General features: G+C 37.4%; 2 protein-coding genes across 4 annotated transcripts in view; both read left to right on the plus strand.

Annotated features, from left to right (window-relative positions):
- ogg1 (8-oxoguanine DNA glycosylase) overlaps nucleotides 1–19,383 on the plus strand; it is a 47,334-nt gene extending 27,951 nt beyond the window's left edge. For both annotated transcript variants that reach the window (XM_087263931.1, XM_087263933.1), the window contains exon 9: nucleotides 18,940–19,383. The gene's annotated coding sequence lies outside the window, so the exon portion shown is untranslated. The remainder of the gene's footprint in view (nucleotides 1–18,939) is intronic.
- Nucleotides 8,060–27,520, plus strand: LOC103908668 (uncharacterized). 2 transcript variants are annotated; one of them, XM_087265414.1, is made up of 4 exons: nucleotides 8,060–8,606; nucleotides 18,940–19,727; nucleotides 20,896–21,159; nucleotides 22,426–27,520. In XM_087265414.1, the coding sequence occupies exons 2-4, from the start codon at nucleotides 19,028–19,030 to the stop codon at nucleotides 24,417–24,419; spliced, it is 2,958 nt and encodes a 985-aa protein (XP_087121540.1). In that variant the 5' UTR covers nucleotides 8,060–8,606; nucleotides 18,940–19,027; the 3' UTR covers nucleotides 24,420–27,520. The 2 variants fall into 2 exon arrangements, with proteins under 2 accessions (XP_087121540.1, XP_087121539.1); XM_087265413.1 differs by having other exon boundaries at nucleotides 8,060–8,188.
- The last annotated feature ends 23 nt before the right edge of the window (nucleotides 27,521–27,543 follow it).

A 27,543-nucleotide genomic window follows, 5' to 3' on the forward strand; every position in this document is an offset into this window, starting at 1 on the left:
TTGTCGCTTATCCATGTTTTAGGAACAACAAATATTAAATTGACTACTAGGTAGTCATTTGGTATGAGAAGTGGCTTATATGAAAAGCAAAGGCCTCTAGATTACACTTATTTTAGCAAAATAAAATATGACCATGCCTTGATTTTTAATTAAAGAGTAAGGTCTGACTTTGCTTAGACAAAAGTCTTGCTACTTAACAGAAATAATGTCCAGTATAGAATAAAAAGTCAGTGCAATGGAAAAAGAATGAATATTGTGTATGACTCCCATGAGCTTGGAGGACTGCATACATCTCTGCAATGACTCAAATCACTTATTTATAAAGTCATTTGGAATGGCAAAGAAAGAGTTCTTGCAGGACTCCCAGAGTTCATCAAGATTCTTTAAATTCATCTTCAATTCCTCCTCCACCTTCATCTTACCCCAGACATGCTCAATAATGTTCATGTCCAGTGATCGGGCTGTCCAATCCTGCAGCACCTTAACCTTCTTTGCTTTCAGGAACTTTTCAGAGCAACAGATAATAACTTGACTTCTCGTTGATCATTTGGTAAAGTGTCAGAAGGTAGATTTTTCAGATAAATTATCTGTTGAACTGCATCCCAGTCATCACAGATACTGCAAAAGACCTACTGGAACCCACATGGACCCAAGATTCTCATAGAATTCAGTCAAGTTTGGTGAAGGAAAAATTATGGTTTGGGGTTACATTCAGTATGAGGGCGTGCGAGAGATCTGTGATGAGTGTATGGCAACATCAACAGCCTGAGGTATCAAGACGTTTGTGCTGCCCATTACATTACAAACCCCAGGAGAGGGCAAACTCTTCAGCAGGATAGCACTCCTCATACTTCAGCATCCACATGAAAGTTCCTGAAAGCAAAGAAGGTCAAGGTGCTTCAGAATTGGCCAGCCCTAAACTGGGAGAACACTTTCTTTGCCATTCCAGATGACTTTATTAATAAGTGATTTGAGTCATTGCAGAGATGTATGGATGCAGTCCTCCAAGCTCGTGGGAGTCATACACAGTATTCATTTTTTTTCCACTGCACCATGACTTTATATTCTATACTGGACATTATTTCTGTTAAGGGACAAGACAACTGTCTAAGCAAAGTCAGACTAATTTATTTAGGTAAAATAAGCATAACCTAGAGGCTTTTGCCTTTTATATAAGCCACAAATGATAAACTAGAAGTCAAGTAATTATTTGTTGTTCCTAAAACTCGGATAGGCGACAAGACTTTTGTCAGGTAGTGTATAAATTCCCCCAAAAGCCAAATATCCTTTTTGTGAGTAGTGTATGATTGTGTTTCATACTTTACTCTCATTTCTGTAATACGTTGTCTTTATTTTTAGCAACATAACTCCTAAGTACTGCATGACATTAATGAACAAAGCACATCCACATCAGATGGCCCATTCTATGATTGCTCTGCTTGTATGTGTTTGCCTTTGTGGTGATTATGCAACTGTATGTTCATGCCACACACACATAGTGTTGGTGACCCAAATCTGTTGTTTCTCCTGTAAGGCTGTAAATACTTACTGTCATTAAAACGAAGCCTCTTTCTTGTTCAATTATCACAATATAGGTTCATTCCTCCAAAATCTTTGTTACTGTTATGTGCCTGTTAGGACCCATTCATTCTGCATTTGTGTTTCAGTTGCTGTGAACACACCACAATTCTGCAATTACTAAGAAAATAAAAATAAAGGTTTAGGAGTTTTAGAAGAACAAATTCAAGTAAAACAAAATAGTACATTGTGAAATAACTTTAGAGCATTTCTTAGATCCTCATTGAGGTTATAAGACCTAGAAAATGTATGCAAATGCCAATTTTTTGCTTCTGCCGAAGGGACAAGACAACCTTTGGTCATTCTCAAATCGTGCTGAATAGCAAGTGCTGCTTTATCAACATCAAGACCATGCAAATTATGAATACAGGGTATAATAATTGCATAGAAAAATATAAACAAGATCTGGCAGTGCTGCTGTACAGTGTGATTTGAAAACTGTCTAGTGCAATTATTCTGTTGGCCATTTGTAGGACCTGATTGTTAATTATGTCAATTACCAGCCTAATCTCACGAGAAAACGTAAGTATTTTACGTTTTGCCAGTTTAGTGGCTAGTTCAGTCATATGAAATTGTACGATTTTAAAAAGGAGGCGTGGCACCTAACCCCACCCCTAAACCCAACCGTCATTGGGGGATGAGCAAATCATACTAACTTGTTCGAATTAGATTGTACGAATTATACGAATTAGCCACTAAATCAAAAAGTTACGAATTGCCGTGAGATTGTGTTGCAATTACACGTTTTGCAAATATTGTACTTTTTTTTTTTGCTTAATTTTCCATAGGTGCTGTGCAGGTGGAATCGATATTCAAATGAAGCTATGAAAAGAGCCATACAACAGTGTCACACAGTTTTCAGTTTATTAAAATAAATAAAAATATAAACAATACAATAAAAAACAGTCGTATAAGATTTTGCATATCTACATTAATCAGTCAATGTTATTTTATAGTATTTAGAATTTGCTCTTCAGTGTTTGAACTCTCAGTAATGATTAAATCACACTGAACTGAGCTAAACTGAACTGTACTGAACTTAAACACTAAAAACTGAACTACACTGTTCCAGTTACTATGACCATTTATGTGAAGCTGCTTTGACACAATCTACATTGTAAAAGCGCTATACAAATAAAGCTGAATTGAATTGAATTGAATTATTTATTAAAAACAAATATTACTATCAATCGTGTTTTTAAGAGAAATAATGACCAATTTTATAATGGTTGCTCTTCTAAAATGAAATGATATACGTAGCTGATGAATCTGACCCCCAGAGCCATCTAAGTGAGACGCAGCTGCTGTGCTCTTGTTTACCCTCGCCACTGTGCACCTGCTCTGTGTTTTTTACAGTTTGCGCATATCAATGTAATACTGAACAGTTTAAATTTATAAATTGAAATTAGTTTACTTCACACAAATGCATGGTAGGGTAATTTACTTCAAAAAAGTAATTAATTACTAATTACATCATTAAAATTGTATTGAAATTACATTTTTAATTACTATGTCTGAAAAGTAACTCAGTTACTCAATAAGTTATTCAATTACTTGACTCAACACTTTTGAAAATTCAATGCATAAACGCCGCATAACCAATAGAAATTAAACTCTTTTAATTCTTTAAATCTGAGCCAAACAGGACCTTTTAGCTTTATTAAAGAATGTAACACTGTGTTATAAACCTTATGTATTATGTATCAAAACACAAAACATTTGAAAGCGAAGCATGTTCAAACTACTTGATAAATTAATTAATCTGCTTCTCTTAATTGACTGACCCAGAACTGCTGAATTTATGAACAGTACATTAAGTACATTAACTTTAATTAGTTAACTGAAAATGAAAGATAAAGATTTTCTGCAAAAAAGTAGTCTAGTTACTTTGTAACTAATTATATCCAACACTGCTCGAATGTAAGTGGAAGTTCAGTGTACTTAATTGCCAAAAAGTTCTGTGAACTAAAACAATCTGATATTGTTAAAGGTGCAATAGGACATCTTGGAAAAAGCTAACGTTAGTCTGAAATCAACGAAAGCAGCCCAGGCTCATTCTGATTATGTACCCCTATATACATTTCTGGAGAGAGGAAAGTTTTTTGTTTTTGCGAATCCACCAGAGGTCACTGTGTATGCTTTTTCAGATCTCAAATTTTTTCTTGCAAGTGCCAATCGCACCTACCGATAAACCCACGCTCCCCCTTCCCTAAACCCAACCATTAGTGTTTTAAAAAGCAATCCAGAAAAAGAAAAGCCCCTTGATTTTTACCAGGTTTTCAGATTTTACTACATTCTCACCCTGTTATTTACTTGTTTATTCGATTTTTTGGCTTGTTGTTTTTGTCTTACCTGCTTTCTGAAATGCCGGACTCAAACTCCGCAATCATGGTCAACTTCTCTCCACATCTCAAGTCTGCAAGCCACTGGACAAACTGGTAACAGCAGGACAGCCGTCCATAAAGAGGTAAGGGCTCAGCTGGTAAGCGCGAAAAGAAACAACGTCATACTGCCTCGTAGTGTTCGTTTTAAAGATGAAGTAAAGCCATACGTACTTCTGGCTACATAATTTGTGATCTCCAGAAATGTATATAGGGCTACGTTTTCAGAATGAGCCTTTGTTGAATGTTTTACAAGATATTTTTCAAGATACTAGTATTCAGCTTAAAGCGACATAAAAGTTTAACTTAATTGGGAAAGTTATGGTAATTAGGCAAGTCATTGTATAACTAGTTTGTTTTGTAGACAATCAAAAAAATATTGCTTAAGAGGGCTAATAATATTGACCCTAAAATGGTCTTTAAAAAAATTAAAACTGCTTTTATTCTAGCTGAAATAAAACAAATAGGACTTTCTCCAGAAAAAAAAAACATTATAGGAAATACTGTAAAAAATTCCTTTCTCTGTTAATCAGCATGTAAAAAATATTTGAAGGGAATAATAATAATATTGACTTTAATTGTATAAATAGTGCATAATTTAGCGCATGCTAGTCTGCTGATATTAAAAACTCAATAGTGAAGTTTTCAGTTATTGTGACATTTATGTAAGCAACTTGTATGAGTTAATTCTACTAACCTCTTTAAAGGTGGAACAGGCGATTTCAGAAAGCTAAGCAATTGTGAAAGCCAAAGATTCTGCCCTTTACGAATAATCACTGTCCAAATCTAAAACACATGAACACCCAGAGGCAGAGCTGAGGCTCAAGCGATAGGACAGAAAACATTAAAAAGCACAACATTAAAGAAGTCAGTGCGAACAGGATGTGCAGAGCTATGCAAATTCATATGTTGACAGGCAGTTAGGACAGCCTATCATAACGTTCGGACCAAACATTTTGATTGGACAAGGTTTTTTTTGGTCCCACGCCTTTCACACATGATAAAAAGATTTATAAAATAGTTTTAGACCGCTTAACTTTAATAAATGCAATCAAGTCCGAGATGTAAACTAACTTTTAACCTGGGGTGCTTTTCCCAAACAACGACATAACTCATGGCTGAACTATCACAGTACGATGCATTGTTTGGGAAAATAACGATGTAGTGACAAGTGTTTCCTATAACAACCCATCATTTCTGTTGCAGATCCATAATTTGAACGCCCTTATGGATGCTCTAAACGGGGCGGAAAAACAACTTCTTCAAAGAAAAATAATAATAAAATTGTACAAAAGGCTAACACGTATTCTGACATCATATATAAATCATATTGTTAATGGTTGTAATTTACAGTAGACTATTTATTAAGAAATTTAAAAATCCAACTTAATAATTATTTTGATTATTATTAGTAGTAGTAGTATTAATTTATATTTATTAATTTATTATCGCATTTCTGTGTGGAGTTTGCATGTTCTCCCTGCGTTCGCGTGGGTTTCCTCTGGGTGCTCCGGTTTCCCCACCAGTCCAAAGACATGCAGTACAGGTGAATTGGGTAGGCTAAAATTGTCCGTAGTATATGAGTGTGTGTGTGGATGTTTCCCAGAGATGGGTTGCGGCTGGAAGGGCATCCGCTGCGTAAAAACATGCTGGATAAGTTGGCGGTTATTCTGCTGTGGCGACCCCGGATTAATAAAGGGACTAAGCCGAAAAGAAAATGAATGAATGAGAGATGACTTTAAGGCTTTTTTAAAAAACATTCCAAGTTTAAATTTGGAACTTTCTAAATGAATAGGGCATAGGGGGGGATAACTGGGAATAGAACACAGCCAGGATGTTTCTACTTACAGCTCCTGAGGTGTAGTTGCAAGTGTACAAGTTTGCAACACAGTTTGAGAATGTTTGTTGGAACGATAGATTTGGGAAACGCCAAATGAACAAACTATGTTTGTAATGACGTAACTTGCAACCTTAGTTGGCTAATGATGGTTTTCAGAAATGCACCCCAGCATAGCAAAATAGGCTTTTGAACTGAATCAAAGAGCCTGCATTTAAATTGAGCCTTGTACCTAAATGTTGAGGTAATCGCTTTCCTCAAATGTTTTACTCCCCTCTGCATTTCTTATATAACATTTGTAATCTTTATTTTACTGAGCTTTAAGTTATGCTAATTTTATTTTATTTTTTATTTTTTTGGATAATAAGTGCTAAGTATTTGGTAAACACAACATGTCTTGACAGTCACAGATACTACGTTGTGGGAAAAGAAGAATCGTTTTCAGGTCCAATGAGTGGCTGCTGGTGTAGTTTACCTAAAACCTGAGATACAACATTAAACTTGTTGTGGCCTGCGTGTGTCCCTGATCTGGAACAGGATTCATTCATCAATATGGGCCAAGAGAAAACTGGTTGTGCTATTTGATATGTGAGAAGTAACACACTGTAATGTAGGCTTAGTTTGTGTTGCACATTGCAGAGTCTTTCTGAAGCATGGCATACATAGTAGTTTGGCTTTTTTCATGCTTTGTATTATATGACAGGTATATGACAGGAAAGCTGGGGTAGAGAGGAAAGTAGGACCACAAGGCGCAAATGGAAATCAGGTCACTGAGTGAAATTGTTATACATGTCTGTGTGTTTAACCACAAGGCTAGACATACTGACAGTTGTTGGACTTTTAGTGAAAGTAAAGTAAATATCTTGAGCAGAATAATAACAAAAATGTATTAAGAGTTAATAATTGCCAACTGCACATAGAAACGCCAACTGAGCCGAGGCTCGAACCAGCAACCCAGCGACCTTCTTGCTCTGAGGCGACAGTACTACCTACTGCGCCACTGCTTTGCCCTCATGATATACAGTATGATGTATTTACTTTGTATTTTAAAAACATTACTCTAAATCTTTAGGAAATATTTGGTATGTCAAAAAGTGTGGTTATTCTGACCATCCGACAAGCTGATCCAGCTTAAAAAAACGGCTTAAAATGTCAGTAAAATGCAGTATTTAAATTACATAAATAAATAGAAAATGAGGCAAATAACTGTAAAAAGGTCCACCTTTTGAGAAAAAAGAACCACCCCTTTCACCAGGCTGGTGGATACCTGTAGCCTGATAGGTAAAATACAAAGAATCAGGAGAATATGTCCAAAACACATGGCCTAATACTTACATGCAGGATCATAATGCTAATAACAAACTATATATATATATATATATATATATATATATATATATATATATATATATATATATATATATATATATATATATATGTGTGCAATATCACACAAGTAGCAGTGCAATATGGCTGTATATCGGCACTGGTGTGAGGCGTGCGTTGTGCCCCCACCAGTGCCGATATACAGCCATATCGAACTGCTACGGGTGTGATATTGCGTTTATACATCAGTTTGACGAAATAATTGTGTATATAAAAATAAAATTAAGCATGGAGAGTCTCAATAACCCTTTTGTATGAGGAACTACTTTCTTCCGCGTTGGAATCAAATCATAAACTGACAGTAAAACAGCTGAGCAAGCGTCTTTTAAACTTTAGATCTGTAGTGTCTGGTTTTTACTGGCTGTATGTGAGTGGAGTAATACACAAAGGGTAAAGAGGCTGTACTGGTGCTGATATTACTTAAATATATCACGGCTATCAGCCAATCAGATTTGAAAACCAGACAGAACTGTTGTATATATATATATATATATATATATATATATATATATATATATATATACACACACACACACACACACACACACACACACACACACAATATGTTTTTACAGTGTACATGGCTAAACTCTATAAAGGAAAGTAAATATCCATTATAAATGGCCAGATTACTGTAATCCTCTTCACTTGGGAGTACTAATGCCTTGTTTATGCTCCTGATATAATCTGTCATTCATGCTCACCCATATGTACACTAATAAAAGTCTCAAAATCACTTTAATAAATCAGCCTGATCTCAATGTATTTTATGTATTTATATGGACATACGTTTTATAAAGGCTGTTAGACCTATCGAGTTGGGTAAAGGTAGTAGGTGCCACAGGATGAAAAGAAAAACCTCCCCTCCTCTCCCTCTCTCTTTTGGGAGAGAGCGCGAACGAGCATAGCCGTGTCGCAATGTCTCCACAGGCAGAATTTCAAGAAAATACGACTGGGAAATGAACGAACACGACGCCAACGACTGCAATAAACGACAACCCCACACGTAAGAACATTTAATTTGCTGCTTTCTCGGAACACACTGTTAAATATTAATGCATATGCGCGCGCGTGAGTATCGTATGGTTCATGACCATGACAGCTACTTACGCAGTAAACTCCTTGGACATCTTTCACGATGCGTTAACGCTCAGGTAGAAATGCTTTTATGGAGATGTAAATATGGTTACTGTTTATTTTCGGGCCGCTGTGCTACGGAAACCGTACGTTTCTCTCGAGGACGTAGGCTATTCGGTCATTTAGACAAGATGGGAAACGACTGCAGCATGACTGTTAGCGCAACCGTGCATGGCAGTAGGTTTATCCATGCTAAAGGGCGATACTTAATACTGGAGATACATATTATTCTGCTTGAAACACCTTCACGGCACTTATAAATGTTGGACGTGTCTGCACCCTGTCAGGTAATCTAATGTGTGACTCCTGTATCTTAACTTGTTTTAACCAAGTAAAAATTGGTTAAATAACTGCATAATGTGTCGTTTTGAATGACTTTCCGACGTTCCTATTGAAAACTATATATGCAGTTGAAGTCAGAATTATTAGCCCCCCTGAATTATTAGCCCCCTTGTTTATTTTTTCCCCAATTTCTGGTTAACAGAGAGATTTTTTAAACATATTTCTAAACATAATAGTTTTAATAACTCATTTCTAATAACTGATTTAATTTATCTTAATTCTCTATGATGACAGTAAATAATATTTTACTTGATATTTTTCAAGACACTTCTATACAGCTTAAAGTGACTTTTAAAGGTTTAACTAGGTTAACTAGGCAGGTTAGGGTAATTAGACAAGTTATTGTATAACCATGGTTTGTTGTGTAGACTATCAAATAAAAAAAAATTAGCTTAAAGGGGCTAATAATTTTGACCTTAAAATGGATATAAAAAAAATAAAAAATGCTTTTTTTCCAGTTGAAATAAAACAAATATGATTTTTCTTGAAAGAAAAAATATTATCAGTCATACTGGGAAAATTTCCTTGCTCTGTTAAATTTGGGAAATATTTAAAAAAGAAAAAAAATTCAAAGGGGGGCTAATAATTCTTACTTCAACTATATATATATTCTATCTTCATTTTGACTCTTTGCCAAAAACAACTGGCCTTACCTGTTTAAAAATTGCAAGTACAGTAAACCCCATCTATCATCATTGGCAAACTTTCCACTATATCCATGTCCTTCTCCACAGCATGTGTAATGTTTTTTTTCTTCTTGATACTCAAGGTAGTTAGCTCAATAATAGATAAAGAAGATAATGAACCAACCTAACCACAATGGTGATGTCAGTCTCTTTTAAAGGATTAGTTCGCCCAAAAACGAAAATGTTATTAATTACATGTAATTCCTATCCCCCGAGAGTTTTTCTGCCATCTTTTTCAGAACACAGATTAAAGTATTTTTAGATGAAATCTCAGAGTTTCCTCATCCTCCATAGTATTACTGGGCAATTTGGCCTACAATCAAAATCTTGATTAATTGAACATTTGAACTCGATTACAATTAATAAATGATTATTTTATTTATTTATTTTATGTTTGTGCCCTCATAGTTCACTGACAAGTTGGGTCTAGTATATGCTCACATATTACAAGTGAGAGATTTTTGAATGAAGTGTGCATTACTTGATTTTAAAATGATTGAAGTAAACACAACATCTATGATTATTTATTGAACATCAACAATGAACGACTGAAATTAAAACACGCATTGCCTAAAACGCTTCTCTCCCTTGTCACTGCTACCAAACCGCCCAATCACAAAGCTTGTGCTATGCATTGTTATGACATGTAGTAAAATGTTTTCCAGAGGTGCGCAGGTATGTGAAGGCTGCGCCGGACCGTGTGTGCGTGCTTGGCAGAAGTATAAAATCTGAATAATATAATAATTATAAATCGTTATATAATAAGTATAAAAACAGACTGGGGTCATGTGACTCCACACCTGGTTGGAAAAGTAATTTGACCTGGAAAATTAGATCTGAATGTCGTTTTCGATTAATCACCCTGCCCTACTCTATAGAAAGCAATGGTGTCAAGACATTCAAAGTTCATCAATCAAAACATTGTAAAAAAATTCCATGTGACTTTAGTGTAATCATATGAAGCGCCAAATAAGGTGACAGGAAAAGGTGCGCATGAACTATTTGCAGTACGATGTATTGTCAGCAGCGTAACACACAGGCTTTGTATTGCTCGTAATTAACACACAGCCTAAACTGAGGTGGATGACATACTAAAATAAAGTTATTTTCACTCATTAATCGGCTCAATGCTAGTTTTGCCAATTATATTTCAGCACCCTGGGTTTCCTTGGTGGCAAACAGTAAGCTGTTTCATTTATTCAGTCATGTAGGCTCTCAAAGTATGTGTCTGTGACCGAAGTGCAACATCCGGTGGACAGCAGCAGACTCCAAAAGGAGACACAGATTCAGAGTTCCACATGAGGTGGTTGTTAATTAGCAAATATTATACATTTTAAAAACATAAACATTAGGTGAGCAGGTTACATTGTAACCCCTTGTTCTAACAACACGCTACGTGACTGGATACACAGTGATAAGCAATTTGGCTGTTTGCACCAGACGAACTATGACAAAAATGTAAATACAGCCATTTAGAAGAACAGAATATTGCACTCACTGCACTCTAGTGTATTGGTAAGGTTTATAATCTAATTAATACATTATAAATCTCTTTGTTAAATGTACATTCTGAATCACTGATGTGTGTTGGCTTGCACTGAGTCACTGTTCTAAAGTTTAATTTCAAACCATTTTATTTTATTTTCAAGATCTGAGATGATGTATTAAACAATTTGTGCGAAGTGACATTGGTGCCCCAGTCGTCACACACACACACACACACACACACACACACACACACACACACACACACACACACACACACACACACACACACACACACACACACACACACAAACACACACACACACAGAGAGAGAGAGCTTCTACAATGAAACTAAACCCAGACACCAGAATCTCTGAGCAACTTTATACTTGCAAGGTGTAACTTCATCACAGCGTTAGGTTGACTGTGTGAAGTCATTGAGTTGTCACTACTGTTTTTTTCAGCTGTAAAGCATTTACACCAACAGTAGATAAACAGATGCAGCACATATGCATTGAGAAAGGTCACATTTTCCAGTCATAATGTGTTTGAATGACCGCATGGTTATTGAACTGGAGAGAGCAATTTCAAAAGTAAAATGAATATACATTTTAGGACCAGCAATTTATTTACAAAAATGTCACCTTGCCGTGTTGTTATGACATTTTTGTACTATTAAAGAGAAGGCCAAATGGGAGACTAAAGTTTATGAGTCGGCCCCAATAGCCCAGTGGTTAGAGTGTCGACACATGGCACTGCAGTGTTCACAGTGACCCGAGTTTGATATCTGTCTCTAGGTCCTTTGGCGATCAATCCACTCTATCTGCATCTCACAAAAAAATAATTATTGGATCCACAGACTTTGAATAGTAGGTGTCATAGGTGCTTTACTTAACACTCTGGTAGACTTTGGTCATTGTAAAATTTAATGTTTTTTTGAAACATGTAAGTTTGACACCCAGTAAACTATGTATTGCATGCCTGGTTCAAAACACATTGACGACATCAACAGACTGACTATCAAGCCTAAAGGCTGATTTAGTCCTAGGGTCCGTTCTTCGTACGTGGATTACTCATTTAGCTGGATTTAGTTATTGACGATTTGACACAATCCAGGATCATTTCGTTCTTCAAAACTCTTCTTCCAAGAGTTGTTGTCATAGCAACCGGTCTGGTAGCTCAAACGTGCTAGGGAGCAGACACATTTCATATAAACAGGATTAGAGGGGCTCATTTTAAGCAAAGATAATACTGAAAGCATGTACTGAGTTCTGCAATTTCTTACAGTAGTAGTTATACTTAGGAAGATTGTAAATATAATTTTTTTTAACTTAACTTTTAACTAAAGTTTAAAAATATATATTAATAAAACGTATGAAATCTGCACTAAAAGTACAAAGACTGTCACCTGCTGGTTCAAAGAGAAAATTTATTAATGTGGACTTTTTCGATATGATCGCTTTAGTACAATTTGTGTATGATAATATGACGGTGATTTGATGCTTCACAAAAGTTGCAGACACCTTTACCAACACAAAAATGCTTTTGTGATGCTAAATTTAAACATCCAGTTATTCTTTATACAGATTAAGAAACTGGCTACTATAAGCAAGCTGAACTGGCACTCTAGGCAAATTACGATCACCCATTCTCAACCCGAAAGTGAAAACGAAAGTGCCGCGAAGTGTAAGTTGGTGGTGTCACGGATGAAAGTGAGAGGGGAGCTGTCCTCACTATTCTCTATGGACCTCTATGGACGCGCCGGCCCTAACTAGAATACTACTATGGCTACTATAATAAAGAAAATCCGCTCTAACTGTAAAACTAAATAAATTGCTAAATACTCTTGACACATGAAAGTGTAAAGCCTGCAGCCCACGACACAGTTGAGAAGTTATTGCACATCATATTTAACAAACGGTTTCCTATGATATTTATGTAATATTGCTTACATGGATAATTGAATATTAATCAGATGATGTCATTACGCTGCTGTGTGTCAGCCAATAGTTGCATTGCTGATCATGATTTTGGGGATCGATGGATCATTCCTTCACAACACATGCAGCGATCTTAAATCAGTTTATCCAGACGTTTTAATCTGATTCGCAATCTTGTTTGAAGAACCAAATAAGCCAGAGATCAGTTATCGAGATCAAAACATCCAGGATCTGCCAAATCATCTTAGATCATTTAAGCGAGCTACGAAGAACAGACCCCTGTTCTAAACAAAAGCAACGGCATGCGATAGGAATATTTTCCATATTAAAAAGAGTTTTCAAACAACACCTGAAATGTAAATTTTAAAAGCGGTTTCTTCTATTTTTTGCAGCTGAACAATAGAAAACTAGGACGATGATCACCTCAGGCACACCTTATGTGTTTTATTTAGTGTTAAATGCTAACAACGTGAGTTTGAATGCCATTATACATAGCATTTATTACACCATACTGAAAGCAGATAGTTCACCTCATAAAATAAACAGTTTGAAATTGAACTTTAGAACTGTGACTCAGAGCAAGCCAACACACATCTGTGGTTCAGCATGTACATTTAATAATGTGAAAGAGGTTTAATATGTATTAATTAGATTTGTTGGAGTGCAGTGAGTGCACTATTCTGTGCTTCTGAGTGGTTGTATTTAAATTTCTGTCGTGCTTCATTTGGTGCAAACAGCCAATTTGCTTATCACTGCAAATCTTATGTGGTAGCATGTGGTTGCTGCACAGCATTACAGTGTAACCTGCTCACCTAATGTTTACGTTTGTAATATTTATATAATTTGCTAATCAATAACCACCTCATGTGGAACTCTGAATCTATGTCTCATTTCAGAGTCTGCTACTGTACAATTGGACAGGTTAAATGACTAAAACAAAGACAGACGTTCCGGCCTTAACAGACATGTTTACTTAGCATGTTTCTTAAATATTTGCACCCATATTATGGTATTTTTATGCTTCAGAAGAGTCAAATACTTACCCACAGCACATTTAATTTAATTACAGAATCATTGTAATGATCTAAAACACAGGTGTCAAATCCAGTTCCTGGAGGGCCGGAGCTCTGCACAGTTTAGCTTTAACCCTAATTAAACACACCTGATCAGACTATTTGAGTTCCTTAGGCTTGTTTGAAACTTACAGGTAAATGTGTTGATGCAGAGTTGGAACTAAACTGTGCAGAGCTGCGGCCCTCCAGGAACTGGATTTGACACCTGTGATCTAAAACTCATTGACTTTGTTGGCATTTGGTTTGCAAACACACAACAAATTAAAATCGATGGTTGAAGCATGCTAAAAAAACAGTCACACTTGTGGTCTTTGTGGTTAAAAATGACCGACATAGGAAATGAATGGAAAAGCAAGAATATGAACATTTAGAGAATTTGTGTTTGTACAATCAACAAATCTACCATGATGCTGAAAGAAATTGTACAGGAGTGAAGAGGTGACACTCTTGAGTGTGAAATACACTCACACACACACACAGCGTTATGCAAAATGTTAAGGCTTTTGTTTAGTCTCTTTATAGCAATACCGTTTTTACTGTAATCATAATACAAAAAATAACGTTCCAAATCACCTTTTCAAGCAATAAATATCTCAAACTTGTCTTAAAAAGATTGTCTAAATGCATATTCAAATCTACAATTCCTTAGTAATACCTAAACAACTAAGGAATTCACAAGCAGGTTTGTATAGATAGTAATACTAGAACCTAGTGATTACACCATATCATGTTTTTTTTTACAACCAGATGGTGCTAATATGCCTTTTGTTTTTAAATTGTTGAGTCTCTATTTTACCTGAAAATAATGCAATAAGTTAAAAAATAATAAAAAATAAAAATTACAAAAAAATCCATTGTTTTCAATGGGGGAAAATGGATGTTAACTGCTGTATAAATATTAATTATTACCACAAATTCCTCTCAAAATTCTAAATAATATAGAAAAAATATTAACAAACAAACAAACAAACAAAAAAAACATTTGATTTTACCAAAGAACAACAAAACTTTACAGGCATTTGCCCCTTTTTGACTGCAAAGAACACAAGTGTGATTCCCAAATAAGGAACACCAAAGGGTTAATTGTTTTTAATGGTAGCAGTAGACCTATGCTATGTTTAGAGAAAAAAGAAACACCATAGAAGTATTTGGTATTTAGTCAGGTGTAACAAATGTGTGCATGCATTTATAAGTGTGGTTTCATTTGCATTGGAGGGTATCTTATGACTAGATGGGAATTATAAATGAGACATTCCTAGGGAGTTGAATTGTTTATGTTGAATGGCTGCTCTACACGTTTTCTGTCATCTTAAGCCAAATCAAACCCAAATAATCCGTACGTCTCTGAACTGTTGGGATTCCTGGGAAGGCTGTAATACCTAGTTAATTCTGAGCTCAGTCACACACGCTTACATGGTAAAAAAGGGTAAATGGGACACAGCTCTGATCTCATTGCCTACAAATGGGCCTCTGTCTGCGTCTGGAAACATTCACGGAAACGTACCGAAATGTCTGACTGTATGGAATCTGAACGTGCAAGACAGGAAAAGAGGGAGGCTAGCTGAAGTGACAGACTCTCTTTCAACTGGGAACTGTCTCGATGCGGCCATGCGGAATGTAACACTTTTTTTTTTGTAGATCCAGTTAGTTTACCTTTTTCTTAATGTCTTTAACATCTTTCTATTACTCTCACAAAATGTTTTAGCTCTTCAAATATTTATAATTATGTGTTAACTCAAAGCTTTTAGCATACAACAACAACAACAAAAATTTATGCAGAAAATAAATGTTAAGATTGTGACATTTAAACCTACATGATTTCCGAAATATTTATTTTCAGGTACTTTTCAGTTTACACAAATTATGTGTAATGATTGTCATTATTTACTCCCTCCACTTGTTCCAAATGGGTCAATATAAAATTCTGACGGCATTCATAAAAATATCAGGGTTTTATGGAATTGTGATTACTGCTCTAAAATATATTCTTTTTAAATGTCTGGGTAAAAAAACCAAAAACTTTTTTCCTCTTTGAACAATATATTTTATTTTAAGATACATTTACAGCAAGGGTCACCAAACTCGGTCCTGGAGGGCCGGTGTCCTGCAGATTTTAGCTCCAACCCTAATCAAACACACCTGAAATAGCTAATTAAGGTCTTACTAGATATACTTGAAACACCCAGGCAGGTGTGTTAAGGCAAGCTGGAGCTAAATCCTGCAGAAACACCGGCCCTCCAGGACTGAGATTGGAGACCCCTGATTTACAGGGTATCTGTGGGGTTTCAAAAGGTACTAAAAGTTGATAAATTAATTATGAGATAATTAGGCCCTTAAAAGGTATTAAAATGTCTTAATCGCGTTGTCCAAAGTGTTTGACTCCAAAAAAGCCTAATATTAAAAATATTAGATATTAAAATATCCTAGTATTCACAATGGGGTGCTCAATCCACACAATTGGTTCAGGCCAGGGCTGCGTCCAACCAAGCTCCTCCCTCTGGGTGATATCACGTAATTTGCGACAAAATGCGGGAAGGTGATGTGACGGTCTTCACATGTAGCAAAACCATAGAACCAGGGCTGGATCAAGCTGAACTGCCGCTCTAGGCAGAGGACGATTACGCCGCCCTCAAACCCAATGTGAAAACGAAAGTGACCGATTATGAAAATGAAGTGAGGTGTCGCAGACTTCTATTCTGCCGGCCTATGCGCGGATATAACTGAGGACGCGTGGGTGCCGAGGGAGGGAGGGAGGTGTCACAGACGCCGCCCTCTCTATTCTGCCGCCCTATGCGCGGATATCACTAAGGACGCACGAGTGTCGCAAACTTCTGTTCTGTTGCCCTATGCACGGATATAACTGAGGACGCGCAGGTGCTGAGGGAGGGAGGTGTCACGGATGCCGCCCTTTCTATTCTGCCGCCCTATGCGCGAATATAAGTAAGGATGCGCGAGTGTTGCGAACCTCTGTTCTGCTGCCCTAAGACGGAGGAAGGTGTCACGGATGCCGCCCTTTCTATTCTGCCGCCCTATGCGCAGATATAAGTAAGGACGCGCGAGAGTTGCGAACCTCTGTTCTGCTGCCCTAAAAGGGAGGAAGGTGTCACAGACGCCGCCCTCTCTATTCTGCCGCCCTATGCGCGGATATAACTAAGGACGTGCGAGTGTCGCGAACCTCTGTTCTGCTGCCCTATGCGCGGATATAACTGAGGATGAGCGGGTGTTGCGAACTTCTGTTCTGCCGCCCTATGCGCGGATATAACTGAGGACAGGCGGGTGCTGATGGAGGTGTCGCTGACGCCGCCTTCTCTTTTCTGTCTCCTATCCGCGAATATATCTGAGAACGCGGGTGGTTAGGGAAGTGTCGCAGACATACCTCAGGACCCAGGTGGTGAGGGAGGTGTTGCTCCCTTAAAGGCATGTCATTTCACTCTGCAGCCATCTTTGAAACCGCCTCTCTGGCAATATGCTCGGGCATTCTGTCTGAATGGGGAAACATCAAGTTATCCAAAACTGTTTGCCAAGCTTACAATTACATTATATATTTGGAATCACCTATCAAATAAAATAACAATCGCCTCATAAGTTTAGTTCCTAAATGTTCGAATCAAACAAAATCTGGGTTTTTTCAGGTTGCCCAAGCTAATACGCATGCATACTCGAAGGGAATGAGATCACAACACCAACCTCATTTAGCCGTTCTACACATTATCATGCTTCATCTAATCGTGCTGAAGTAGTTCACAACTTGGTCATGATATATATATATATATAAATATTACTGTTCTGACTTGTCCTCTTATCTTTTCATTATCATTATTACAAGTATTTATACCATTATCATTATTAAGGTTGCAGTTGTTGTAGTTGTAGCGGTAGTAGTTGTAGTAGTAGTAGTAGTTATTGAGTAATTATTACAGAGATTATTGAAGTATTAGTTCATGTAGTAGTAGATGTCATTGGTATAGTAGTAGCAGAAGTAGTAATGGTGTGGTTGTTACAGTAGTAGTAGTAGTCGTTGTTGGTGTAGTAATATCAGTAGTAGATGTTGTTGATGTAGATGTAGTAGAAGTGATTGTGGTGGTGGTAGTAGTAGTAGTAGTAGTAGTAGCAGTAGACGTTGTTGTATTAGTTGTAGCAAACGCTATAGTAGTATCAGTAGTGGTAGTCGTTGTAGTAGTATCAGTATTAGTAGACATTGTAGTAGTAGTAGTCGTGGTTGTGGCTGTAGTAGAAGCAGTAGTAGTTGTAATATAAGTAACTTTCTGTAGCAGTAGTTGGTGTAGCACTTGTGATTTATTATTATTGTTGTCAGTTATTACTGTTGTCCATTCTTTCTTTTTACTCTCATTTTTACTATCATACATTAATAAGTTGTTATTAATTATTACATTGTTGTTACTCCCTACCTCTGACTGGTTTCTTTCTATATGTTTTATTTATATCTGTGACACTTGCTTCATTTATTGACTGTTATTGTTCCTAATGCATGTACTCTGACCTGTCCACCAAGTTACCTTTACATGCATACACACACTCACACGCGCACACTCACGCACATACCAGTACCTGACTATATAGTTGTTGTTTATGTTTTGTTTTTGTTTCGTTGCTCTGTATTTGTTATTTGTTGATGTTTTCTTGTATTTGTATGATTTTTGCATATTTAAAAAAAAAAAAAAAAATATATATATATATATATATATATATATATATATATATATATATATATATATATATATATATATATATATAAATAATTTATATTTATATTTATTCAGTTTTTTCAGTAATAAATTTAATTAAAAAACTCAATAAATAAATGTAATTCAATAAAGTTAAATCAAGTTCATTTGGTAAATTAAAAGTTTAAAATGTATTATTCTTTATTTCATAATTCATATATTTATTTTTTTGTTACAAAACCCCCCAAATTCATTCATAAATCTGCCAATTTTTTTACAAAATTGTGTGTAGAATTAGCAAAACATGTTTGCAGATTTTGCCTGGCCCTAGTAATAACAAATAATTAGTTTTCACTCATATGTGTGAATTAACTTTTAATGTTTTTTTTTATTTGGTTTTCTCTACAGGACAAGAATTAAGCAGAAACAGACGAGCATATGATTTCAACCAACAGCCACAACCATAGGCAATTTTGCTGTACAGCAGATTGCCAGTATGGTGCTTCTACTTCAACTGTTTTTTCTACTGCCTCTAAGTCATGTCTATGGAAACTCTCATTCTCCTCTTACCACCCATTCAGATCACAAACAGACTCATGTGATTGTCAGAAAAACAGATCATGCACTGACTGCCAGTGCGGGATTAGAAGTTTCCAGACCTTTTCTCCAAGGTTTCTACGGGAAAGGTTTCATTACATCAAGTAGGCTTTCAAATCAAAGGACTGAAAGAAATCCTGAGGACACATTGTCTGCAAAAATACCACATAGCAGCATTATTAGGTCTAAAGGTCAGATTTTTATGTCACCCAAAAACCGAGTCAAAAGAGGTCCTAACCAAAACGCCACACTACCACAAGAGGAAAAAGAAAAAGAGACTAAAGATGTCACAGTTACTCAATTTAAAAAGAAGGACTTGTCAACAGTTGGATCAGATGATGTGACAATAGCTGATAAAATAGCTTTTGTTGGGTCATCAACAGAGACTCTAACATCTCCCAGTAAAAATATCCAGTATAGACCACAAGGTCAGACTGCTCATGGTGTACTTGATAGGTTGACCTCAACACCTACTAATCCAACATTCAACACTTCACTCCAGACCAACCTTTCTGCAACTGTAGCATTTAATGAAAACCTTACATCCACTACCAATGGGATGATCCAACTGGATGCCAACAGGACTCTATTGGAAAAAGGTAAAGATTATGTATTGCTGATTGTCCTAAATAGTCTCACCTTAAAGGGCCATGATACGCCCTCGTTTCAGCAGGGTGTTTTCACACCTCAGAAAAGTGGGCGTGTCCAGCTTTGTTTAGGGGGGAGTGTCGGAGGAAGAAAAGAGGCATGATGTGGGAGTGTCTATTTAGGCGCGCTGACTTTCAGAGTCAAAACACACACACACACACAGGGGACAAAGTGACTGTGTTTACATGGACAACTGTAGTCGAATTATTAAATGGTGGACTTTAACTGCAGTTTGGCTCTTTTATTCTGGGAATTCATTCATGTCCCTCGCGACAAACAAGATATTTGATTTGAGGAGCTGCTCTAATCGTGTATTTTTCATGCAATGTTTGATACCGCACGGCGAATGAGAGAAAAAAAAACTCAGCATTTCCCGGAAACTTAGATGCACACGGCAGGTAGCGTCAGAAAGCTGCGTGTGTTATTCCGGTCACTAAATGCGATTAAAATCCTACAAGAGGTTAAAGTTTGGTTGTAGTGCTAACATGTTTACACTCGGTGCAATAGCTAACTTAGTTCGATATGAACAAACTGAATAAACAAAGAGCACCTGTCGAGCGTCGCGTACACTGTTAATCCACACGTGACTCCAGCTGAGCTCTCACAGAGAGAAAATGAAAACTAAATTTAACGGCAGCAAACTATAAAAGCAACACTTCACGCTTGTTTTGCCAACACAACGTGGCGTCTCTCTTGTCTAAACACTATGACAGTAATGAATATTAATGAAGTTTGAACCAAGCCTTACTCATACATTAATGTATCACACTGTAAGACATAAAAAGACACACTCTGGCACAGACGTCCAGTCTGCACGCTGGAATACAACGCTATTATGTCATAGCCGTGACGCAGCTTCAAAAATTCATTTCAAACCGGAAGTACGAATTTGCTTGAAATAACGCAAAAACAACCAATTTACACTTTTTAGTGAAATATAGGTGTCCTAATAGTGTTTTTAGCAGTGTGGGACACATATACGACTGGCAACAGCTCAAAAAATGTGTTTTGGTGTTTCGTGACCCTTTAATGATATCTCTTAAAGTTATTTTGTATTACTTGAGTAAAAAAATTAACGTCCTGCCATTTCTCATATTCTCTTCTTTCTTTGTTTTTCAGATAGGCCGGGCATAACCATTCCAACAAGAACGCAGCCAAAAAGAGAGTTCACCACTGTGCGATCACATGTTGAAACCACCTCTCCTAGCACAAGCATAAGTAATCTACAACTAGAGGCTCCATTACCAGGAGTGGACGTCATTAGTTTCAACTATTCACAACCAAAAAATTATTTACAGTCAACGAGTTCAGCAAAAATCAGCACAGACCAGTCAAGTGATCCAGGAACTAAAGGAACAGTGACTAAAATAAACAGCACTAGAGGTTTGTTTGTTTATTTGTCAGATTTTCCAACATCAGGGGTCCGTTCTTCGTACGTGGATTACTCAGCTAGCTGGATTTGGATATTGACGATTTGACACGATCCAGGATCGTTTCGTTCTTCAAAGCTGATCCGAGAGTTGTTGTCATAGCAACAGTTCTGCTAGCTTAAACCTGATCGGGAGCAGGTTCAATTTATATAAACAGGATTAGATCGGCTCAGTTCAAGCAAATATAATACAGAAAGTATGTACCGAATACTGATTTTTTCTTACAGTAGTAGTTATATACACTCGGGAAAAGAGTACATATTTTTTTAACTATATATACATAAAGTTATAGTTATTAATAAAATAAATAAAGTTATATATATTAATAAAACTTGTGCAATCTGCACCCTTGAAATGAAAGTACAAAGACTGCCACCTAGTGGTGTACAGATAAAACTTATTGATATGAACTTTTTAGATCGCTTTAGTACAAATTGGGTATAATAAACATGCACAATATGACTTTTTTTTTTAAAGCAATAATACATTTATGCAGTCATGAACATGTTTTGACAGTTAATATGACGGTGATTTGATGCTTCACAAAAGTTGCAGACGCCTTTACCAATATCAAAATGCTTTTGTAAACAACCAGTTATTCTTTACACCGATTAAAAAAAAGGCTACTATAATAAAGAAAATCTTTTCTAAATGTAGAACTAAATACACTGATATGCATTGAAATACATGATGAATACTCTTGACACATGAAAGTGTAAAGCCTGCAGCTCACAACAAATGTGGAAGATTATTGAGTGTCATATTTACCTAACCGTTTACTGCTAATTTGAAGTAATATTGCTCACATGGATAATTGAATATTAATCAGATGATGTCATTGCGCAGCTGTGCCGTCAGCCAATCGTTGCATTGCTGATCATGATTTCGAGGGTCGACAGATCTGTCCTTCACAACACACGCAGCGATCTCAGATCTGTTTATCCAGACATTCTAATCTGATTAGCGAACTTGTTTGAAGAACCAAATTAGCGAGAGATCAGTTATCAAGATTAAAAGATCCAGGATCTGCCAAATCATCTTAGATCATTTAAGCGAGGTACGAAGAACGGACCCCAGGAATGACATTTTAATTTAGTATTTAGAACTATTCAGTGTATGTCGTTGTTGCTTATATATTATTGAATGTAGTTGTATGCTTTGTCATAGGATACATTTTCCACCTCAATAATATGTCCTCTGCCTCTTTTGATTTTCACAGGTAAGCCCACTTTTCAAAGGACTACCTCCCCTCTCCAAATTGGACATGGACATTTTGTGTTTGAAAATGACAGACGGTTTACCGAAAGAGACCAGTCAATATCTGTGGGAACAGTTCCATCTTTGAAGTCAAACCCTGGCTTTCCTACCCGTGCCCAACCCATTGATCCCTGTGATACTGGAGTGGGTCCCTGTGTTTCTTACAAAGACGAAGACAAAGCTAAAAATCATGAAACAACAAATGGCAGCTTTTTAGTGTGGGCAGATTTAAAGCGCACATTATCATTTGCATGGGAACTGCATGTGTTTGGTTCTGCTGCCCTCTTCCTTCTACTTACTGCCGGTTCAATCCTCGGCTTAGTATTAGCTCCCAGCTTGAATTGCCCTCATTGTGGTGAGCTTATACTCACCAATAGTCTTTTGCTTTTTGTGGGTGTAATTAGAGCTGGGCACTTTTTGCTCGACCCATATGGGACACGGCTCCTCTTGCCACCTCCTGTAATAATAGCTTTATACACGCTACCATTGCCACTGTTAATTTTGGCACAAGCTGCACTAGTGATATTGGTACTAAAAGAAGCAGGAGTAACTTGGTTACCGCCAGCATTTCAGCGGCCCCCTCTTTTAGGAGTGTTAGCTGTTTTACAATGCACTCTCTTACTGGCGGCAGACTTACTTTCCCCTGCACTTTCACCTGCTGTTCCTGTCGTCCTGCAGAGTCTCACGCTGATAGCAGGTCTGGCCTTGTGTTTTGGCTATCTTTTTTTGGCATTGCCGAGGCTTCCTCGTACTCGTGATGCACGAGGAGGAAATAAGGGAACAGGCGAAGGAAAGATGCAGGTTTTGGCACGGGTTCTGGTAGTGTGCGCTCTCCTCGGGATATTGTGTTGTCTGTTGCACATTTATGCCTGCCTGTGGCTGTATGGACTACTAGGAGACTGGAGGCGCTTTCGTTGGGGATGGTGGCTCTGTCAGTTCTGGGTACGACTGCTGGAGCTTGCCTGGGCTTTTTGTCTACTTTTGGTGTCCTCCTGGGTCTTCTGGAGACCCAATGGAGGCCACATATGTGGAGCACCAAGACAGGAAGGAGAAGCCCCTGAAAGCTTGCCCTCACCGACTCAATCATCAAACTCTTCCAGCAGACATACATGCTGGGCAAAGATTGTGCAGAGCTTTAAGGTAAGGCAACAAAGAAAATCAGAAAGCAATGGGATTGGAGGATCTAACAGTGGGACAATGACTGGAGAGCTGCCCAATAACTGGGCTGGACAGGAGCGATCAGGAGCGGACATTAGCAAGAGCCTCATACGAAATCGTGACCCACTCAAAGACAGCAATCACGGACGCAATCTAAAGAGCTTTGCAGGAGGCTCTGCAGGTTCACTGCTACGACTGCAGGCTCTTGCTCAGACACCTCGGTCTTTAAGCAACAGTCTGGACAGGGACAAGGAGTCAGCCCTTTCACTCTTCGATTTTGACCTGCGCCCTCCAACCCCGATCGACCTTACCCGCAGTATTGACGCGGCACTTAATCGCGAGCATCTGTTTATGGGCGAAAGTTTGTTTCACCCATTGCGACCAGTATCGCCTCCTCCCTCTCCAGACCTGTGGATGCGACGGAATAGCGACCCCCAAATTACACTGTCATTGAGTAGTGATGAACACACATTGCTCACAGAGTCCTCTGCAGGTCTAGATCGATCCATTCCCAGTGCTGTGCCAAGCCGCCAGGTCACAGCCCCTCCTACACCCACTCATCAAGGCTTCCGTTGGGTCTCTGAGATACCGGTGCCTTCCTCTTTGTCCTGCCCAGTATCTTTGCATCCTTCCCCAAGCACAAGTCATGCCCTAATTCCAAGTGCGGATAACACAAGGCCGTTTCTTACCCCTGACTTTGATAGTTCGCAATCGAACAGCAGAGGTGGACGCAGTTACTTGAAAGTCACTCGAAATGAGGACTCGGCAAGTGTCAGCAGTGACATTATTGACCTTTAAACATGATCATGCTACATTGTAGTGGTATTGGTGATGGCACTTAACAGCTACAGGTTACAACGCATTAATTAAGCAGATATTATTGAATTATGACTTGCTCAGATGGACTGACTGTAGTTATGTCATTTGAAATAAAAACGGAACATTGTTGAGTGACTGAATGTGTTCATTCAGGCAATCAACATCGAATCGCTCAAACTATTTATTGATTTCCTTTCAAAAGTCTTGTTTACAGCAATGCACATACAGTAGTATCCCAAGGACAAGGCATTCCAGAGACAGAAATTTGAAGCTTATATTTTGTTTTTACTGTTGTTTTTGTGCAATTGTTTGTTATTTGACCCGTACGGCAAATTAACTTCTAGTTATGTGTTGTTTGTGTCTTTATTGCTTGTGGAGTTCAGTCTCCTGTTGTTATATAATGTTTAGTGGCTTCACCTTTGCAGTAGTGCGTGTTTTAATGTCAATGCCAGTTTATGCAGTGCCTTGTCCCATAGAGCAACCTAAGTGCTTCCTTAGCATGCATTGTAAACAGCTGTGTCTGGATAGTGTTTATTTTTCTTTGTAATGCATTTCAATAGAAATTATACTGTATGTTTTGGAACACTTTATGGCCCATGCTTTGTACCAATTTATTCCCGGAGCGCAACTTACCAAATTTTACCCAAACTGGATCAATGAGGTGGCAACTGTCAGAAAAACAAAACAAACTTTGGCTGTTTTTCAATTCCAAGAACGCTGAGTACGGACTCGTGTTCTTGTGGAGACCGGTCTTGCCAAGTTACTTTGGAAGAATGAACTTGGGAGACCATGTAAACACAGATTGCATCCTGTGACAAATCAGTTTCAGTTCAGTTTCCTTTATTTTGTCATTCAAAACATCACAATTGAATTGTAATGCAGAACGAAATTATGTTGCAACTGACCAAACAAGAACATAAAAACATTACTATAAAATCCTAACATGATAAATAAGCTTTTAAAATTCCAAAAAAATATAAAAATATAGTAATATAAGATATAACATATTTTAAAATAATCTCTGAATACTTAAATACCTATTTCACCATTTGTTGTAATATTACCAATTTATGCTAGTTCAACTATTATTTTCACACTAGCTATCAACAATGTTTAAGAAGTGGTATTATTCAAAAATCTTATAATGACAGGATAAAACTGTCGCGAAACCATACTGATTTGCTCCCCAGGCTTCTGTAACGCCTGCCTGATGGCATAAGCGTGAGCGGGCTATGACCAGGGTGGGTTGGATCCCTTAAAATGCTATTTGCCCTAGACAGACAACTTCGTTGATAAAGTTCCTCGATAAATGTCATTTTGACCCCAACAGACCTTTCAGCTGACTTTATGATCCTCTTAATGGTGTTCTTGTCAGACTCACTGCTATTCTCATACCAAAGGAAGATGCCATTAGTGAGAACACACTACAACAGCTCCTCTGTAAAAAGTTGTGAGGATTGATGGACTGAGGTGTGCTCTTTTAAACCTTCTCAGAAAGTGCGGTCGCTGGTGCGCTTTTTTCGCAAGTCAAGTGGTATGGAGAGACCAAGTCAAGTTCTCAGTAACGTGGACTCCCAGGAATTTTACCTGCTGTACGGTCTCCACCGCAGTGTTGTTAATATATATAGGGGAATAAGTGGGGCGTTTCTTCTTTCTTCCTGAAGTCAATCACCAACTCCTTTTGTTTTTTCAACATTCATAACTAAATTGTTGTCACTGCACCACTCTATAAAGAGTTTTACTTCCTTCCTGTAATTCCTCTCATCATTATCCCGGATGAGACCCACTATTGTGGTGTCATCAGCATATTTAATAATGTGATTAGTGCTAAGTTTTGCACAGCAATCATGGGTCATCAGGGTGTATAGATGTGGGCTCAGGACGCACCCCTGAGGGGAGCCTGTATTCAGCAGAGTGGTAGATGACGAAACACCCTCCGCTCGCACAAACTGTGGCCTGGGTGTCAAAAAGTCAAGAGTCCAGTTCCGAAGAGGTGTATTCAGACCTAGAGATGCTAATTTATTGACCAGGTGCTGAGATATAATAGTATTAAAAGCAGAAATGAGATGCTGCGTTCTTCCCTGGTTCTTCTGATGGTCACATGACCTTCATGTTTTAAATGGAAAATTATTTACACATTACAGCATTCATACAACGATTTATTGATTTTTCTTTTTTTTACAATATACACTAAGCGTAAAGACTTTACAAATATATGTTACACAATACAAATAAAACTAATTTTAATAGGAATTTCAGTAAATAAACACTAAAGTGTTTATACCTCCATTAAGATTTTTCCCTCCGTCTCGTTTAGGGAAACTCCTGAGATAAATAAGTTATATCTTTGAACTTGAATGAATCAATATAGAATGCTGCTCTTTCCACCTGCTTTACTCAGCCGTAATAACTTCTGAAACTTCTCGAAAGAGTTTTCCGCTCAAGTCTGCATCGAAGCGTCTTCGATATCAAGAACACCTCTTTGAACTTTCACGCTTCCTCCGTTCTTGCGGTCTTGAGTTTTGGAACTGAACCTTAGCAGTTGATGATGACGTTACACGAGAACACAAGACCGCTGAAGAATGCATATTGAGAAACAGCCTTTGTTTGCTAGTGTATTTAGCATGCTCAAATAAAAAACCAAAACACAAAACTGGAGGCTTAACTGATAACTATTTTGTCCGGTACAGCAGAACTCATGTCCGAGCAATAAACTATAGAAAGCTGTGAGTATATCTGAAACAGATCATGTATATACTATATTTTTCTTTGTAAATAAGGATGTATTCTAATTACATACAATGCATTTACTGTGAATGACAATCTTTCCTACTACAACATACTGATGCTAAAAATACACTATATGTATTTTTCCAGACGTATCTGTCTGATAATACAACAGGAAAAATCCTGAAAAAAAAATGCTAATGTGTACAGTTTGAATGTGACATGAAAGAGATCTGATTAGTAAGCATTGTACTGTTTTTGTTGTTTATTAGGGCATTTCTGTTTAACATGGAAGGTATGAGTACTTTAATATTACTTTCATCTTTGTAAATAAAGAAGATGCTATAACTGTTTACAGTACAAATGGTTTTTGTTT

This window comes from Danio rerio, chromosome 8, assembly GCF_052040795.2.
Source record: "Danio rerio strain M-AB ecotype USA chromosome 8, GRCz13ab, whole genome shotgun sequence".
Classification (NCBI taxonomy): Eukaryota; Metazoa; Chordata; class Actinopteri; order Cypriniformes; family Danionidae; genus Danio; species Danio rerio.

Bases quoted from the DNA above. Each gene is read 5' to 3' on its own strand.
- LOC103908668 (XM_087265414.1), top strand. From the start codon at position 19,028: ATGGTGCTTCTACTTCAACTGTTTTTTCTACTGCCTCTAAGTCATGTC. The intron at 19,728-20,895 runs GTAAAGATTATG...TTTGTTTTTCAG, and splicing joins CAGGACTCTATTGGAAAAAG to ATAGGCCGGGCATAACCATT. The intron at 21,160-22,425 runs GTTTGTTTGTTT...TGATTTTCACAG, and splicing joins TAAAATAAACAGCACTAGAG to GTAAGCCCACTTTTCAAAGG.